The sequence below is a fragment of the Hemibagrus wyckioides genome, linkage group LG25, assembly GCF_019097595.1.
Source record: "Hemibagrus wyckioides isolate EC202008001 linkage group LG25, SWU_Hwy_1.0, whole genome shotgun sequence".
Classification (NCBI taxonomy): domain Eukaryota; kingdom Metazoa; phylum Chordata; class Actinopteri; order Siluriformes; family Bagridae; genus Hemibagrus; species Hemibagrus wyckioides.
This window is the reverse complement of record NC_080734.1, coordinates 18,648,081-18,665,494: the sequence shown is the minus strand read 5'-3', so window position 1 is coordinate 18,665,494 and position 17,414 is coordinate 18,648,081. Positions and strand designations below refer to the sequence as shown.

General features: G+C 42.1%; 2 protein-coding genes across 12 annotated transcripts in view; one reads left to right on the top strand and one right to left on the bottom strand.

Annotated features, from left to right (window-relative positions):
• The first annotated feature begins 1,170 nt into the window (after positions 1–1,170).
• Positions 1,171–3,270, top strand: zar1 (zygote arrest 1). The gene is made up of 4 exons (XM_058379046.1): positions 1,171–2,228; positions 2,545–2,637; positions 2,736–2,810; positions 2,889–3,270. The coding sequence occupies exons 1-4, from the start codon at positions 1,509–1,511 to the stop codon at positions 3,030–3,032; spliced, it is 1,032 nt and encodes a 343-aa protein (XP_058235029.1). The 5' UTR covers positions 1,171–1,508; the 3' UTR covers positions 3,033–3,270.
• A 1,522-nt stretch (positions 3,271–4,792) lies between these two features.
• The window catches only part of fryl (furry homolog, like), a 99,160-nt gene continuing 86,538 nt past the window's right edge, over positions 4,793–17,414 (bottom strand). For 8 of the 11 annotated variants that reach the window (XM_058379043.1, XM_058379038.1, XM_058379034.1 and 5 more), the window contains 8 exons: positions 15,071–15,278; positions 14,780–14,929; positions 14,190–14,288; positions 13,334–13,402; positions 10,527–10,544; positions 8,614–8,724; positions 7,916–8,109; positions 4,793–6,909 (listed from right to left, as the gene is read on the bottom strand). In XM_058379043.1, coding sequence (XP_058235026.1) covers positions 6,624–6,909; positions 7,916–8,109; positions 8,614–8,724; positions 10,527–10,544; positions 13,334–13,402; positions 14,190–14,288; positions 14,780–14,929; positions 15,071–15,278 — 1,135 coding nt within the window. In that variant the 3' untranslated portion in view covers positions 4,793–6,623. The remainder of the gene's footprint in view (positions 6,910–7,915; positions 8,110–8,613; positions 8,725–10,526; positions 10,545–13,333; positions 13,403–14,189; positions 14,289–14,779; positions 14,930–15,070; positions 15,279–17,414) is intronic. The other 3 variants (XM_058379036.1, XM_058379037.1, XM_058379044.1) reach the window with 1 other exon arrangement.

Genomic DNA, 17,414 nt, shown 5'->3' with positions numbered 1-17,414 from the left:
AAATTTCACTGACCCCGCCGTACAAACATAATCTGGCTATTCAAACACCAGGGTCATTAGTGTTTTCACATCAGGTAGGTCTGAGCTAAAGATAGAGCTGTTCTATAACAGTTGCTTTTAATTCTAAAGGTTTAGACTAAACCTTATTTGATACATTTATAATCCATGCTCTAAGGTATATTGTTTATACTATAATCTACTGCAGTGCATTGTGGGATTTCATGTACACACTGTACTGAAGATCATCCACTATACTTTAAGGCAACATTCATATTTAAAAAATCACATTCATCTGAGCTTGTTGAACATCAAACTCCATTCCCCCTTTGTTTCCTGTTATAATGCGTTCCACTCTTCTCTACTGTGAAGTCTTTCCACTAGATGTTGGAGTGTGTCTGTGGGGATTAGTGATCATTCAGCTAAAAGAGCATTAGTGAGATCAGACACTGATGTTGTAAGAGTGAGGAGGTCTGGGGTTCAGTCAGTGTTCCAGTTCATCCCAGTGGGGTCGAGTCAGAGTCAGGACTCAGTGCAGGACACTCCAGTTCTTTCACTCCAACATTAACCTCTACACCATGTCTTCATGGAGCTCTGTGCTTTGTGTACAGGGGCATCGTCATGCTGGAACAGGGTTCGAGTCTCTTAGTTCCAGTGAAAGAAGTGACAGCACACAGAGACATACTATAAAATTTATAGCATCACTTTGATGAAGCCCATGTGGGTGTGAGGGTCAGGTGTCCACAGAGCTTTGGATATATATACTATTCACAAAAAGTTAAGGATATTTGGCTTTTGGGTGAAATTTATGGAAAATGTAAAAAGTTCACGCTACAGTGATATTATATCATGAAAGTAGAGCATTTAAGTAGAAGCATGCAATGGTGATTTCCTCATCTCAAACAATTTATTGAAACAAAAGCCAACAACAGTGGAGGGTATACCACAACAAAAAATCTCAATGTCTCAATAATTTGTCATGTGCCCTTGACCATCAGTTACAGCTTGACAACGACGTCTCATGCTGTTCACGACTCGATTTATTGTCTGCTGAGGCATGGCATTCCACTCTTCTTGAAGGGCGGCCCTCAGGTCATTGAGGTTATGGGGTGCAGGGTTACGAGCCTCTACACGGCGACTCGGCTGATCCCATAGGTTTTCTATGGGATTCAGGTCTGGAGAAAGTGCAGGCCACTCCATTTGAGGTACCAGTGTGTGCTTGTTTGTTTATCAGTGTGAGATGATAGGGTCTGACCTGTCCAGTGTGTACCCCTGCCTTTCGCCCAATGTGTGCTGGGATAGGCTCCATCAGACCCCCGTGACCCTAATTAGGAATAAAGCGCGTATAGACAATGGATGGATGGTCTGTGTTACTGAAGGCAGCTTGAGTTAATTGGGTGTAATTACACACCTGGCTCTAATTGCCGCACTTCTCTCTCCGCCTACTTAACTTGCCCTTATCCGCCCCGTCAGGTGGCTAAGCGGAAGTAATAAAAAAAATAAAAAATAAAATGGCTACGTACGGAGACGAATCACTCGACAGCTACGTTTACTCCTCGTACAACCCCTACTCGTACAGATGCCCCAAGCCCAAGAGCTGGAGGCAGAAGAGCTACCTGAGCGCGTACGGCGACGGCGAGGGTTACTTCAACAACTACCACCGCGCGCAGCTCAAATCCATCCTGTCGCAGATCAACCCGAACCTCACACCGCGCCTGCGCAAAGCCAACACCAAGGACGTGGGAGTGCAGGTGAACCCGAAAGCCGACGCCTCGGTGCAATGCTCGCTTGGACCACGCACTTTGGCTGCACGCCGGCGGGACGCAGTGCGCAGGCGCAGATCGGATAGTCAGAGTCCCGGCAGCCCGGTGAGTCCCGGGGTTCGGTTCCCGCGCACGCAGGCCGTGTATTCCCCGATCGCCACGCGGGGACTCGCGGCTCTCCTGCAGGACCATGAAGATGATGATAATGATGATGATGATGATGATGCCGAGAAGCAGCAGCAGAAGAAGAAGAGCGGAGAAAAGACAGAAGAAGCTGAGAGCACAGTCAAGGGCGAGGAAGAGGACGCGGAGGACAAGGAACCAAAAAACACACAAACCAAACCAAAGCTTAGTCCCGGTAAAAGCGACGATGAAAGCGAGCAGATAAAAGTGGATGATGAAATGAAGAGTGAGAATGAGAAAAGCAGTCAGGATGAATCCAAGTCCAAGGGGAGAGTGCGCTTCCAGGTGAGACTCCATAGGTGTTTGGAGAAATTGTTCTTGGTGGAAACATGCTTCATTTAGATTTGCAGCACAAGTGCACAAGCATTTAAAGCAACTTATTACACCTTAAATCCATATACATGTCCTGATGAAATGCTTGAATGACTGATAGCTCTGTTTTAAACTTTATACTGGCTTATGCCCAAGATGGCAGTGTCTCAGGAAACCCTCAGGTCTCAGTATTGTCTTGTAAGGAGTATTAAGGAGACCTGGTCCACTCACTGGACATGGTGGTGCCTGTAGTCCACTCTCTAACCATCACCACCTCTCCTACTGATAGTTTTTGGAGCAGAAGTACGGCTTCTACCACTGCAGAGACTGCAACCTTCGCTGGGAGAGTGCCTACGTGTGGTGTGTTCAGGGCACAAACAAGGTAGCAGCAGTATTTATTTTATTTATTTATTTATTTATTTATTTATTTATTTATATTTTTCCATTTCTTATTTGTCTAAACATTGTCCTGCCTTACAGGTGTATTTCAAGCAGTTTTGCAGGACATGCCAGAAAGCTTTCAACCCATACCGGGTAGAGGACATAACCTGTCAGGTAAGCTGACCACCTTAACTCCTCCTCCTCTTTTAGAGACCTATTGAAGATTGTGACTGTTCGCGTTTCTTGTTCCAGAGCTGCAAGAAGGCGCGCTGCACTTGTCCAGGAACGGCACGCCATGTGGATCCTAAACGGCCGCACCGACAAGACCTGTGCGGTCGCTGCAAAGGCAAACGGCTCTCCTGCGACAGCACCTTCAGTTTTAAGTACATCATATAGCGCATAATCTATCCTCCTGACGGCGGTTCACTGCTGTTTAATGAATGCTTGGCCAAGGATCTTCCATCTGTGGCCTCCATTGGGGATGACCTTGGGGACTGGAACAGAAATCTTTAAGAGGGAAGCCTTGTGCCACTGCCAAAGACTCTGGTGGTTTTTGGTTTTGTTCACTTGTGTTGAACAGCAGCATTCCCAGTAGTGAACCATTTTGGGGAAAAGTGGAAAATAAATCTACATGAACAGCAGTGCTGGTGTCCTGTGCTTTGTCGTGACTTTAGTAACTGCATTGACCTTTCTAAGTTGTTAAAATGTCAAAGCCAGCATTAGATGTATTTTATAACATGCAGCATCATTTTAAAATTTTCTCCAAATATCCCAGCTTGTAGGAAGATTGGGTGAGAACATTGGGTCAACCCTGATCCAGCACTAGAGTAGAGAGGGGTAAGGGCCTTGCTCAAGTGCTTAACAGTGGCAGCTTGCTAAAGCTTAAAATCCAAATCTTCTGAAACCGTGACTATTAAAACCTGGTTAATGTCGCCATTCACTTTATATCTAAAATCTCTCCCTTTTCCTGCCCTTTTCCTCATTTTTGCTTTGAATGGAAACTGGCAAGTAGTGCCACTTCCCTGGAAGTGTGGAAGATTTTTATATTTAAATGAAATGTGTAGATCCATGGGTGTTAAAAGAAACCTGTGTGTATAGCAAGTAATTGCTATTTCAATCATGGTTTTTATATTTTGGGTTAAAATATTGGTAAATTTTGATCTCCAGGTTCCACAAGAGCAAAAGCAACCCTCTTCTGTAGCTGCTCTTGAATTTATTTATTTTTAAAAAGGATGTTCAGAAAAATCTCAAATGACAAATTGTAATTCAATAAGTTGTAATTAAGAGTTTTTGTTTGCAGTGAGTGGTCAGAATATCCCACCCTCCCCTGTGCTGCTATTTGTTTGTACCTGCCTGCATTATCTGATGAACAGTTTCCCAAAATATAAAATGTTATATAAACCAATGACCCTGGAGCTGGATAAAGTTGATAAAGCTACAGGTTAAGATTCAGTGTACACATCATGCAGCACAACACACTCCTGTGTTATTTACCAGCAAGCTTGATCTGATGTCCTGAGACCTTGTTAGATCCTCTGCGATATCAGGTCTGGTGCAGAGCTCTACTCCAGAGCGTCAGTGATCCGTCTGCATGCTTTCGCAGTGCGGCTTGAATAAAAGCATGTGGCTTCTTAATCATCTTCCATGAAGAGAAAATGCTGAGCTTCTTGTAGACTTGCATATCACCTGACTATGCAGATAATATATTCTTTAATACCTAAAATTGTAACAAGATGCTGAAGATCTTCTCCCAGTCTGTGGTGGTGAGTGCCATTTACTGTGTTGTGGTCTGCTGAGGGGGCAGCATTAGTGCCAGGGATTCCAGCAGGATTAACAAGCTAAATGGCTAGGCTAGAGCTATCACTGGAGACGTGAGGAACAGGAGGTCACTGAACAAACTGCTCTCCATCATGGACAATCTGTCTCACCTGCTCTACAATACACTACAGAGTCAGCAGAGCTCATTCTCCAAAAGATTCATAGTCACAGAATCTATCTATCTATGAGCATGTTTAACATCTGTTTATTCAGCATGTGAGCTAAAACAAAACAAGTGAAGCTCAGTGTGACTGTGGAGCTGCTTTTAATCACAATGCTCTGGGCAAAAACCTGTTTCCTGTAACACACACACACACAGAGCGAAGGAGACAGAGAGATGTGTTCAATTTGCTTTTTATTTAATCAGGACAGGGTAAGGCAGGTGAATGAGATGACAGAGGGAAAAACCAAAACAAACCAAAAAGGAACATGAGGAAAAAAAAAAAATCAGATAATGCACCTCTAAATAAAAACTATTTTCTCCAGGTAAATAATATATCCATTAAATAATTAAGAACAGCATCCAAAATGTACCAGACAAGCAACAGAAAGAAGTTCTCGAAGGAATGAATACAGTGACTTTAAAGAAAGAAAAAGAAAAAAAACAAAATGTGCCGTGACATCGTCATGTCCCTCCAATGCTGTAAAGTAAGCGCTTCATGTTGTTGTGGTCAAGCGAAAAAGCAGCACAGTGCTTTTGATAAAGCGCAGCAGAGCCAACAACCCATCATCAGTGCAGCCCTCGGTCTGGGAGATTACACCGAGCCAGCATGGACCACCACCACCACCGGCCCCCAGTTTCCCCCACAGCAGGGACTTTATAAAGCATGGCTTCAGCAGGAGACTGCCAGCCAACGTGAAGATCACAGTGGAGATTAAGGAATGCATATGTCCGAGCAACGGCTCAGGAGACGGGACGAGGGCAAGGCCGGTCCGTCTGCCCCCACCACCCCCGCCCAGCCGTGCTTACTGGTTAAAAGAAAAAGCTGAAAATAAGATTGGTGTATTTAGGGCAGAGAGGTTAGTTAGTGACTGTTTTAATTTTTTACTTTTTAAATTTTTATTGATTTATTTTTCTTTTTTTGCATTAGCTTCATACTCTATTCTGGTTGAACAGTGCATTACACAAATGTACAAGGGAAAAAATACTGCTTTTACACTATACATTTTTCTAAAATATATACAGAGTACAATAAGTTATTGACATTTCCATAATGAGTTGCAGCCAGTTCGCACCGTGTGTGTGCATTTTAATGTGCTAATGTGCATGTGAGAATGTGTGTGCAAAGATCGGCCATACTTAACACACTCGCGCGCGCGCGCACACACCTCCTCACACACTGAAACATGAGTCTATGGTCGTCTACAGGCAGCTACTTATTTGGTTATAGAGTACGAGTTTTGTTAGAGCAACCCAGTGAAAGCTAAAGTATCTGCTGGACGCAGGTCAATAAAGTTAATCCTCTCTTTACACAGAGTCTGAGGGCCGAGCCCTCGCTTCTCAATTATACATTAAATACCCTTTTACATTTACAACCTAGGATTGTTAGCTCTAATAAAAAATAGATTTCTCAAAAAATAGCTCTTGCAGTGCTTTCTCACTTTCAAGCATGCATTTGAAAACTTTTATGTACTTATTGGTTTGCGTTTGATGAGGAAAATAGGACTTGTATACACTGTTTCCATAGCAACCCAACCACCTTAAAAACAACCGTTACGATCCCAGTGCTCTACACACAGGTCTGGTTTTGTTTTTGTCTCGTTTGTTTTTTGGGACACACACCAGAGGTCATAGGTCGATCAGCTAAAGATTCCAGTTTAGCATCATCAACGTCATCGTCGTCGTCAGATATCTCTTCCTCAGTCTGGTCAATCAGTGTTTTTTACACAGCTGTCGCACGTTATTTCAGAGAAAGAACAAAAACAGCAAGGAAAAGAAGAAGAGAAAAAGGATTTTGTGTCTGTAGCACAGTTAAAGTCAATATAATCCCACATGTACACACACACACGCGCGCACACACACACACACACACACACGTCCATTAGCCCTTTAAGGTGAAGTGTCAAGAAATCCCCCAGCCCCTCCCACTGAAGACAGCGTACTTCTGCTCCCTGCTGGAACCCACTGCCAAGTCTCTAGAGTCTAGGCTTTTGTCTTGCGTGGTCTTCTCACAGTCCTGAGCTGAGGACTGTATTGTGTGTGTTGATCTGGGTCTCGGCTGTGGGGGTTTGGTTGTAAATGTGGCTCTGGGAGCTCTGTGCCTGGCGTAAAGCCTCGCGGATCTGCAGGTTGAGCTCCATGAGGCGACCGCTGGCCTGAGACAGGTCTCTGCTCGGCCCCACCACGGCTACACACCCGGTCTGACCCAGCGTCTGGTGACGGAAGTAGATATGCAGCAAGGTTTGCACTGCGTTGTCCTTCTCGCTGCCGAAAATGTCATTAGGCCACAAGCATCTGAGAAAGAACGGAAAGAAAGAAAAAGTGTTGATCAGACTGTATAAAATCCTTATAACCCTATTCAGATTGGATTAGTTTATCAGGAACATTTTTTTTTACACGTTTTCTTAATGCTTTCATTTTCTTTCTCCTTCTGAAAATCCTTTCCCAGTTTGCGTGTGTAGTCCAGGTTTCACCGCTCACACCACATACAGCTCAGTGCCTCTTATAATGCATGCATTTTTCATTTACATTTAAGTCTTTAACATCTGAAGAGGTTACATATATATACACTGATACCACTGACTTCCAGCATGAGGTGCACATGAAATCAAAGACTAAACTTAAAATCACTGAACTCAGTTCCTCAGATGCTGAGTTTACAATTCGGGCTTTAACGATTTAAAAGAAGGACAAAACACTGACACCTGAAGGGAAATAAAATCACAAAGCAAAACCTGTGTAATGGAACTACCCCAGAACCCCATGTAAATGTAATCCCATTCAAATAAGGCTTATGAAGGTTTCAGCGTCGAACAGGATACAATACAGAAAAGACACTCGTAACGTAAGCAATTTTCTGACCCATTCCTGCTTGTTACTATATTCTGGGAAATAATAAAACACCAGAACACATTGTTTTTATTTAAAAGACTAATTCACACCGACATCATTAGAAGCTGTCGGCATGGACGCTTGATTTTTGGTGAAAATATTGTGACATAAGACAGAGGAACAGGGAGTAAACCACGTGTGTGTGTTTATGAACTATGAAGGTATACAATTAATCACACAGCCATGTTACAGGATACGGTTAATTCAGTTCTTGACCTCACAGTGTGTAGTGGGATTGTGTATTAAACTTGCAAAATGCAACTGCAGTTATAGTGCTGCTTAATTTATTAAGAGTTGGGTTTAATGGCGGGCTAAACTGTTCTGAGAGACCCATAACTTAATGACTTGATGGTAAAGCATTTATTTAATTATTTGTTTGTTTATTACAGCTGTGTGTGTGTGTTTTCACCTAAAGGCCTTGACTTGTGCGAGGGCAGAACTGAAGTCTCGTGCTCGGAGGCTCTCGATCAGCGAGTGGATGGCCGTCTCAGTGCTGGACTGCACTGCCGTAGACACGCTCACCCCCTCCTGTACACTGCTCACCAGCTCTGCCTCTTTCAGACAGTTCTCCAAAATGGCAAGCTCCTCTGACATATTAGTTACCTACAAGACACGTGTTTCATACGTACACCATATAAAACCCATAACCATGAGCAATTTCATATATTTTTTTGATTCGAATGATATTTCTCCTGATAGTTCTCTGGAGAACATGCATCGTGCAGTCTCTGGAGATGACTAACTCTGTTAGCATTGATCTGTGATTATTAGATGAATGGCTTGGCCCAGCCCTGTAGTTAATCAGTCTTACTTGGAGAAATAATCCAGTTATAGCTATGGTCCGAGAGCTCTGAGCACACAGACCTTATTTTACATCACACTGACAAAATAACAATGCTATCTAATGAATCTAATAATTATTTCAAGCAGCCAGGACACTGGTGTCTGGGTTTATAATGCATACAGAAATTAAGCCTTCTTACACTTATATAATGAGCTGAAAGTATCTATATTATTAACTACAGTCATTAGCTAGTGAGTGGGAACAGGGCAAGAGCAGACTGGAAATAAAAAAACAACTTATAATCTGTATATCAACAGACAGACCTCGGCCTCTCTCTTTATGGTCTCCACTCTGCTAATGAGTTTGCAGTAGGCCTGAAAAAGCAGCAGCAGCTGAAAATGCAGCTTATACAACCTCCGACACAGCTCCAGCTCCTACAGAGACACAGAAACACAACCATTATTATTCCCACTCCACTCACTGATATGTTTTTATTTATTACAGCGACTAACATGAACATCACGAGCACGTAATCACAAGGACAGATGGATAAATGGATGGATGGACAAATAAATGAATGGAAGTAGGTCCTGGGTTAGAGACAGAGATGGATAAAAGGGTTAAAGCAAAGGTTCTCAACCTGGGGTCACAGGGAATTATTAACTACAGGAGTTTTGGAATTCTGTGCAGATGCTGTATTAAAAAAAAAACAATTAAAATAAAAATATGTTTCTTATAATAAATCTACACTGACTCGGCCTAGGCTATTCATTTAATTTTGGAGCTCCTACACCCAAGTGACACCAGACTGGAGCTAAAATTTGTAATAAATTTAATAAATAAAATTTTAATGAGTTGTTCTGTATTTTGCACTACAGGTTGTTCCGATGTACTTATTTAATTGGACAAGAGTGCTGATATTTAACACAACAACAGTGGGACTGTCTGTGTTTATTACATGAATGACCAAATCTAGCAACAGTTCATTAGACTGAAACCATTACTACAGTTACTATGGGATCATAGCATCATAGCACTATGGGGTCAGTCTGCGTGTTGGCATGGCTACACGTAACACCCTATGTGACTTCATTTATGTTGACGAAGCAAAAATAAGCTAACTATTTCGCCATGCTATGTCTGAAATGTCCGTTACTCTATATTGATTTCTTGTTAATAAGCCTGTTGTATAAAAGCAATATCCCATTCTGAATCATTCTGTTGCTGTACTGAATAACAACGAGGCTTTAATCACAGCCGTGTCGATGTGTGTGTGTGTCATGTTGCTTAAATGTATATGAAATAAGCTCTGTTTCACGCTGTGGTGCTCTGGGTTTAGTTACAAATAACTGCACATGCATAAAAATGTTCCATACCCTGACAAACGCCTGGTGTTAATGAGCATTACATTCACCAACCATTTGTATCAGTGTCCTTGAGCAAATGTGTGTACAGTTTGGACAAAACATGGTACTGATACGCACCATCTCGACTACATCTTCCGAATTCTCAGTGGACTAATAACATCTTGTTAAATATACAAAACAAGCATCCTTGTGCAATTATTTCCTCTGTGATATATGACACAAATATATGTGTAAAAGAATGTTTAATATTAAAGTTACATGGATTGTGTGCTTCTTTACAGTAAATTCTCAACTTAAAAATAAATAAGTCTGGTCGATGGTATTAATGGTCCAGAAAGGTTGAGAAACCTTGAGTTAACCCCCATTCTGCAGGTAGGATCACTAAACACAACTAATCATGATTTGGAAACGGCGTGATGAGCTGTGGTGACGAAGTTAATGTTAGAGCGTATTTGCCGGATATTTGGAGCAAAAGAGCAAAGAAAAGGAAGGACTAGTAACGTAAAAGCAGAATCTGTATAGCAGATGTTAGCTTCATGTCTATTCAGGTGTACTATTCACTTTTCTCTATAAAACACACACACACACACACACACACACACACCCAAATAACCTGTCATTTGCAAATGGGTGCAGAAGTATCCATTAGGGGAAAAAAAAAAATCCATTTAGGGCAAAAAAGAGCTAATATATATGGTAAGGTTTGTAGCTGAGAGAGATAAGAGGCAGAAGTGGACTGTTCAAAACTCTGATCGGTGTAAAATGACTGGCCTGAGATGTTTGTGCTTACAACGGATGGATGGAATGAAGAGTGTGTTTTGCCGGAATGATATGATTACGTAAAGGTCAAGAATACAAGAACCACTTACTGCTAGAATCTCCATTTGCTAAGCAAGAGGGAGAACAGGTCACCGTAAGAACAAAAACAGGAGGAGACGGAGAAAAAAAAAGAAAACATTAGTCAGAGTATAACTTCCAAACCACAGAGAGAGAGAGAGAGAGAGAGAGAGAGAGAGAACAGAGACAGTGCAGTGGATTTTATCAATACCAGAAAAAAGATCACAAATAGATACGTGCAAATAAAATTAAGAAAGCTGAGAGGAAAAAAAAAAAAATCTCTCAGATGATCATGTCATATATCCTCTTCTGCAAAAACAACAACAAACAGTGGAAACAGAACAGACAACAGACCCCAAAGACAGATAGCGATTATCAGAGATGAAAAATCCCTGGGAAGGAAATTGAAGTAGTGATATTGAGGCAGTACGTGACAGCAGTGTGTTCAGTAGGAAAGTAAACATTAAATATATAAATATAGACCCATGTGTGTGTGTTTGTTTCTGTAGAAGGGTGAGTCAAATGAAATCCTTACAAGTGTGACATCAACTAGAACTGATTTATTTTTATCTCAAGGAACAGGGATAAATGGAGATTATAAATGGGATCATGGAGATTGCCATCAATCCACACACAACGAATCAGGTTAATCCGACAAGTTTTCAGATTTTGCTTTGCAAATTGAACGCAACACATGCTCCACATTTAATCCAAGCTCAAGAACCTTCTCTTTAATTACATCTTGGCCATTACCCATGCACCAGAAGACTAGGGTGAGGGTGAAGACTAAGCTGTGTTTTCTCAGAGACATATAAAGCAGCCAGACACACTCATCTGAACGGCTGTTTGTGCTGCGTCACAGGGCGCAGAGGAACGCACTGAAGAAATCGCTATCTGCCCTCTTCTACATACCTAACACACACATTATATATATATATACACACACACACATACATACATACACACTGTCCACATCACCTATATACACCGACCAGGCATTACATTATGACCACCTGCCTAATATTGTGTTGGTCCCTCTTTTGCTGCCCGCACAGCCCTGAACCATCCTGCACTGTGTAACCCCTTTCTCTCAGAACCAGCATTAACTTCTTCAGCAATTTGATCAACAGTAGCTCGTCTGTTGGATCAGATCACACGGGCCAGCCTTCACTCCCCACGTCCATCAATGAGCCTTGACCGCCCATGACCCTGTCTCCGATTCACCACTGTTCCTTCCTTGGACTTCTGATAGATACTGACCACTGCAGACCGGGAACACCCCACAAGAGCTGCAGTTTTGGAGATGTTCTGATCCAGTGGTCTGGCCATCACAATTTGGCCCTTGGTCAAACTCGCTCAAATCCTTACGCTTGTCCATTTTTCCTGCTTCTAACATCAACTTTGAGGACAAAATGTTCACTTGATGCCTAATATATCCCACCCACTAACAGGTGCCATGATGAGGAGATCATCAGTCTTATTCACTGCACCTCTAACTCCTCATTATGCCTGATCGGTGTACATTATATATATATATATATATATATATATATATATATGTTTTATTTATATCCTCAATCATGCAGAATTATTCAATTAGACTGAATAGCTTCCTATTTACTATTTATGCTCAACACATTAAATAAAACCGATTCAGCGTAAAATATTCTGTACAAGATGCAATTTAACAGAGAAAAAGAGCGGAATGTGAATTGATAAGCAATCAGAAAACAAAGCATAAACGACACGCATTTAATTGAGAGACAGGTATTTGAATGCAGGTGTTAACACTCATCAGGCTTCGAGGGGTGAAAATTGTTCTTTTCACAGCAAGCATCTCAGCTGTTATACTGGAAAAGCAGGCAATAAAAAACAAAAACAACAAAATAGGTGATTCAAGATGCTTTAAGAACTGATTTGCGTTTGTATCGAGACATGCAGAACGAGGACTGAGACGTTTCTTCAGCTTGAAAAGTCACTGAGAAGTTCAGCAAACTGCTGTGTGTCTCTTAATGGATTGTTTCAGCAAATCATATTTTTCTTTATAATCTGAAGCGAAGAAAATGAAACTGGGGAAAGGAGGAAGAAGAAATACTACAAAAAGATCTAAAGTGTGAATTTATGTTTGCTGTTTTCAGAGGTTGATTTTTCAGAGGCAATAAATTAGCATGGTTTATACTTCAGTGAGAGGTATTTGTGTAATGACACAGAAAGGAGGTGTGTAGGTGTGTTGACATGTGGATTTACAGTGCTGGTGTGAGAGTACAGGTAAGTTCACACTAGTGAGCAGCAAAGCCACAGATGTAAATTTCTATGCAATTTCAATTTCAGCCACAAGCAACAGAGCAAAAGCGTGTAAGCGACATGCAAGTTCAGATTTTCACAACTTTATACAGTTTAGGTGCGATGCGATAAAGCGGCACATCCTTATTTCACTCATTGTTTAATATGCAGAAATGCTTTGTTACATGAGATACTTGATCACAGAAAAGTGTACATGAGACTCCACTTTGGCTTCAGAGGTTTAATCAGGTTTCTTCTTCTCTTAGCACTTTACAAACCAAAGTTATGCACATGCTGCTTCCTGTTTATTCTCCTTACACTGAAACTTTTTTTTGTCCTCTCTCACCCTCTCACGTCTATAAATGACAGCATCATCTCTTGACACTGCCCCCTAGTGGACATGCTCATGTTACATGCAAGTATAAAGACTCAAAAGACCTTACGATGGTCCAAGCACAACACCCTGACGTGCTGAAACACGCTCTCGCAGGAGCACACCCCCCAGCCCTCTGCTCGCTGCCATAAGACCTGGTGCAGATCTGCAGGTGTGTATTACCTGAGCTTGAGTGGTCGGTCGACGGCTGCTGTCTTTGTCACCGAAGGTCTTTCTGCAATTCTCTAACCACTGTGGAGAAAGAAACAACAGGGAGGAGGGGGACGAGAAGCAATTAAATGATTAAAGCATTCTCATAATCTGCAGGAGGTTACACACAACAGCTGCAGATATCAGACACTGCATTTAAAACCACAAAACTTTTAAAGACAAATTGTCTTTTTTATAGAAATTTTATGATTAGGTATAATCACAGCAATGATTATGAAAGCAAGGTCTCCATTAGGATAGGACGGTGTGTGCATGTGTGTGTGTGTGTAAATCACCACAGCAGAAGAAGGCGTACTAAAGAGGTCTGTTTCAGAGCAGCGAGGCTCAATATTTCACTCTGTCTCGTCCAATCAATTATCCCTATTCCTTAACCCTCCCATCAACCCACTCTCTTCCCCTCCCCTTTAGTCATATAACTGATTAAGGACCTTGTTCGGTCTATTCTTAGCTTCCAAACGTGATTGCTGGATGGGTGTTAGCGGAAACTGATGCTGGCTAAATTCACTCACGTCCTATGATACTGAGATGATTTAATACCTTGAGCTACAACTACGGAGTTGACTGTGATCTCTCTCTCTCTCTCTCTCTGTCTCTCTCTCTCTCTTACTTCTTCTCTGGTCTAAAACTCCAAAAAGCATTGAAGCTGTAGGATCATTCAAGCAACAACAATTGTTGAGTTTCAAAAACATCTGCATGTGCCTTTTTCTAATTGCAGTTTGGGAAGGATTTGATAGTGCAGTGTTTACAGTAGTATGTGGACATGAATGGTTCTACACGTATATTATACACAACGATGTTCAACGTTTACCTGCTCAGCTGCCTCTCTTTTGCCATTGTACGTGTCCAGGTGCTCCTGCAGCTCCAGTACACTAAACTTTAATGTCTCCAACAGCCCACAAGAAACCAGCTGTAGAACACACACACACACAGACACACACAGACAAAAACACAGCAATGTCAGATCTCAAGTGTGACAAGTAAGGGCCATTTTATTTACATGGCAGATTGGACTTATTATTATTTACTGAAGCTAATTAAAGACTACATTTATTTAAATATGCCACGTCTTTACATCAGGTTCTTACTTGTTCTGCGAATCTGTGTACACCAACTTCATTTAATATTTAAAGAAAAAGAATAGTTTTAAATATTGACATTGAACGGCTTAATTTCAGGCACTTAAAAAGAATAAACAGCTCGCCAGTGTTTTCATTGTAATTGTGATTACCCTGAAAGACAGCAGTGGGTTTTCAAATGTCTAAACATTTAAAAATGTTTAAGAAAATCCCATAAAGACGCTCAAGTTTTAGCAAAGACTGCGACTGCAAAGAGTCACATACTCTGAGGTTGAATATACTAATCCTAGGTCAATAAAAAGTTTATATGCCTCAAACTCACAGTCTCTGCATCCAGTAAGACTGTAGGGCACTGCGAGCAGGAGGTCATGACCTCTAAGGAGCTGAGGAACTGGTTTCCCATTCGCTGGAGCCCATCACTGAGAAACCGCACTGAAGCGTGGGTAATGGAGTCAAATTTTCTTTGTATGTGCTGGAGTAAGCAGGGAAAAAACAGTATTAAAATACATGTCATAATAGGTGCCTTTTAAATAAAATGTACAGAGCATGTGGAATCTGTGGATGCTTGGGGGGGGGCACACACACACACACACACACACACACACACACACACCTGGAAGAGACGAGAGAAGACATGAAAAGTGTAGACAGCACAGGATCCGTCCGTATCGGATAACATCTGGTTGACATGGCAACGCCAGGCGTCCTCCTCGTCATCATAGGTGACGGGCTGGAAAGCTGCCAGGATGGCAGAGAGAAACGGAGACGGGGGTGGAGAGGTCTCGAGCTCGGGGAAGCCATCCGCATCTCCTTCATCCTGACTGGACACACACAAGCACACAAAATCAGGATCAGGCAGGTTGTCTCACACATTCTGTTAGTTTTCTTCCTTTTCTCTCATTGTGTGGGGAAAAAAACAAACAAACTGACAACAAAAACTCTCTTTCTCTCACTCTCTCTCTCTATTCCACACTGCCCCCTAGTTTCGCTCTCATGCCTCCTCTTTCTGTCCTCATCCCCCCTCCCCTTCCTACTGCAGATACTCTGTGCTGCAATGTAGTTTCAGCCAGGATGTACTGCAGAGGAAAAACAAAAACATCTCTACATCTCTTTCCCACATGAGCTTGTTCATGCTCTCTCTCTCTCTCTCTCTCTCACACACACACACACACACACACACAGACACAGACACACACACAGACACTTACACCCCGGAGGGCCCAAATATCTTGATAAAGCAGACGGAGTAGAAGTATTTAAAGCCTGAGTTGTTGAGTTTCATGAAGGACACCGTCTTCGTCTTCATTCTCCTCCTCACCCGCAGCCTCTTTTTCTTTCACTCTATCCCAGCACCGCTTAAACCCTGGAGTCTCTCTGGTGCACTCTCGTTGCTCTCTTCATACTCACTGCCTCTTCTATTCTTCGCTTCATCTTTCCACGTCTCCTATTATTTTTCCTCCCTCTCCATCTCACACTCGGCGTGAGCTGATGCTGTGCTGCATTACGAAGCGGTTTTACATTACCCTCACCCCACCCCCATTGCCGTACGCAAACGCACACGGAGACAGTTTTCGACGTGCAAGATGGATCTCTGAGCACATTACAGACAGACAGTGGAGAGGGAGACCCTTCATGCTCCCTGCACTAAACTTGAACAGGAGTTAAAACAGGAGTGCTGCCATGCATGCTGTTAAACAATGCTAAAGCCCGTGGCTCCTGAGTGAGTCAAGTAATTGATGGAAAGCTTTTTGCTTTAGCATCTTTATTGCAGTTCAGGGACTAATGCCAAGCTGGCCAACCTTCAAACCAATGTCCTGGTGCCACAGCTGAACCTGGATCAGAGATAAATATAAGCACAGCTAGGACTCTTCTTAAATAAGGACTCTGAAATCGGTATGATGGACCCCAGCTCCCAAAACATACATAACATCATAACATAGTGACTAACACACACTCTCTCTCTCACATAACATCATAACATAGTGACTAACACACACTCTCTCTCTCACATAACATCATAACATAGTGACTAACACACACTCTCTCTCTCACATAACATCATAACATAGTGACTAACACACACTCTCTCTCTCACATAACATCATAACATAGTGACTAACACACACTCTCTCTCTCACATAACATCATAACATAGTGACTAACACACACTCTCTCTCTCACATAACATCATAACATAGTGACTAACACACACTCTCTCTCTCACATAACATCATAACATAGTGACTAACACACACTCTCTCTCTCACATAACATCATAACATAGTGACTAACACACACTCTCTCACATAACATAGTGACTTACACACTCTCTCTCTCTCACATAACATCATAACATAGTGACTAACACACACTCTCTCACATAACATAGTGAGAGAGAGAGAGAGAGAGAGAGAGAGAGAGAGAGAGAGAGAGAGAGCGCAAGATAGAGTGACAAAGAGCGAGAGACAGACAGGCAGGCAGACAAAGTGAAAGAGAGAGATAGAGAGTGTTTGGTGAGGGAATGAACATTTAGTGCAATTATAACAATTAATAACAAGAAAGAGAGAGAGAGAGAGAGAGAGAGAGAGAGAGAGAGAGAGAGAGAGAGAGAGAGAGAAAGAGACAGACAGGGAGAGAGTTTAAGAGACACAGACAGACTGACAGACAGACAGACAGAGCAAGAGAGAGCAAGAGAGAGAGAGACAGACAGTGAGATTGAGAGACAGACAGAGCAAGAGAGAGACAGACAGAGTGCGATAGAGAGACAGAGCGAGAGAGAGAGACAGACAGGGAAAGTGAAAGAGAGAGAGAGTGTGTTTGGTGAGGGAATGACCGTTTAGTGCAACTATAACAATTAATAACAAGAACTATCTGATCTCTCAGATGTTTTACAACAATAAATGTAACTATAAACTGTTGGTTATAAAATGTGTTGTTCATTAATAAATGAAACACTG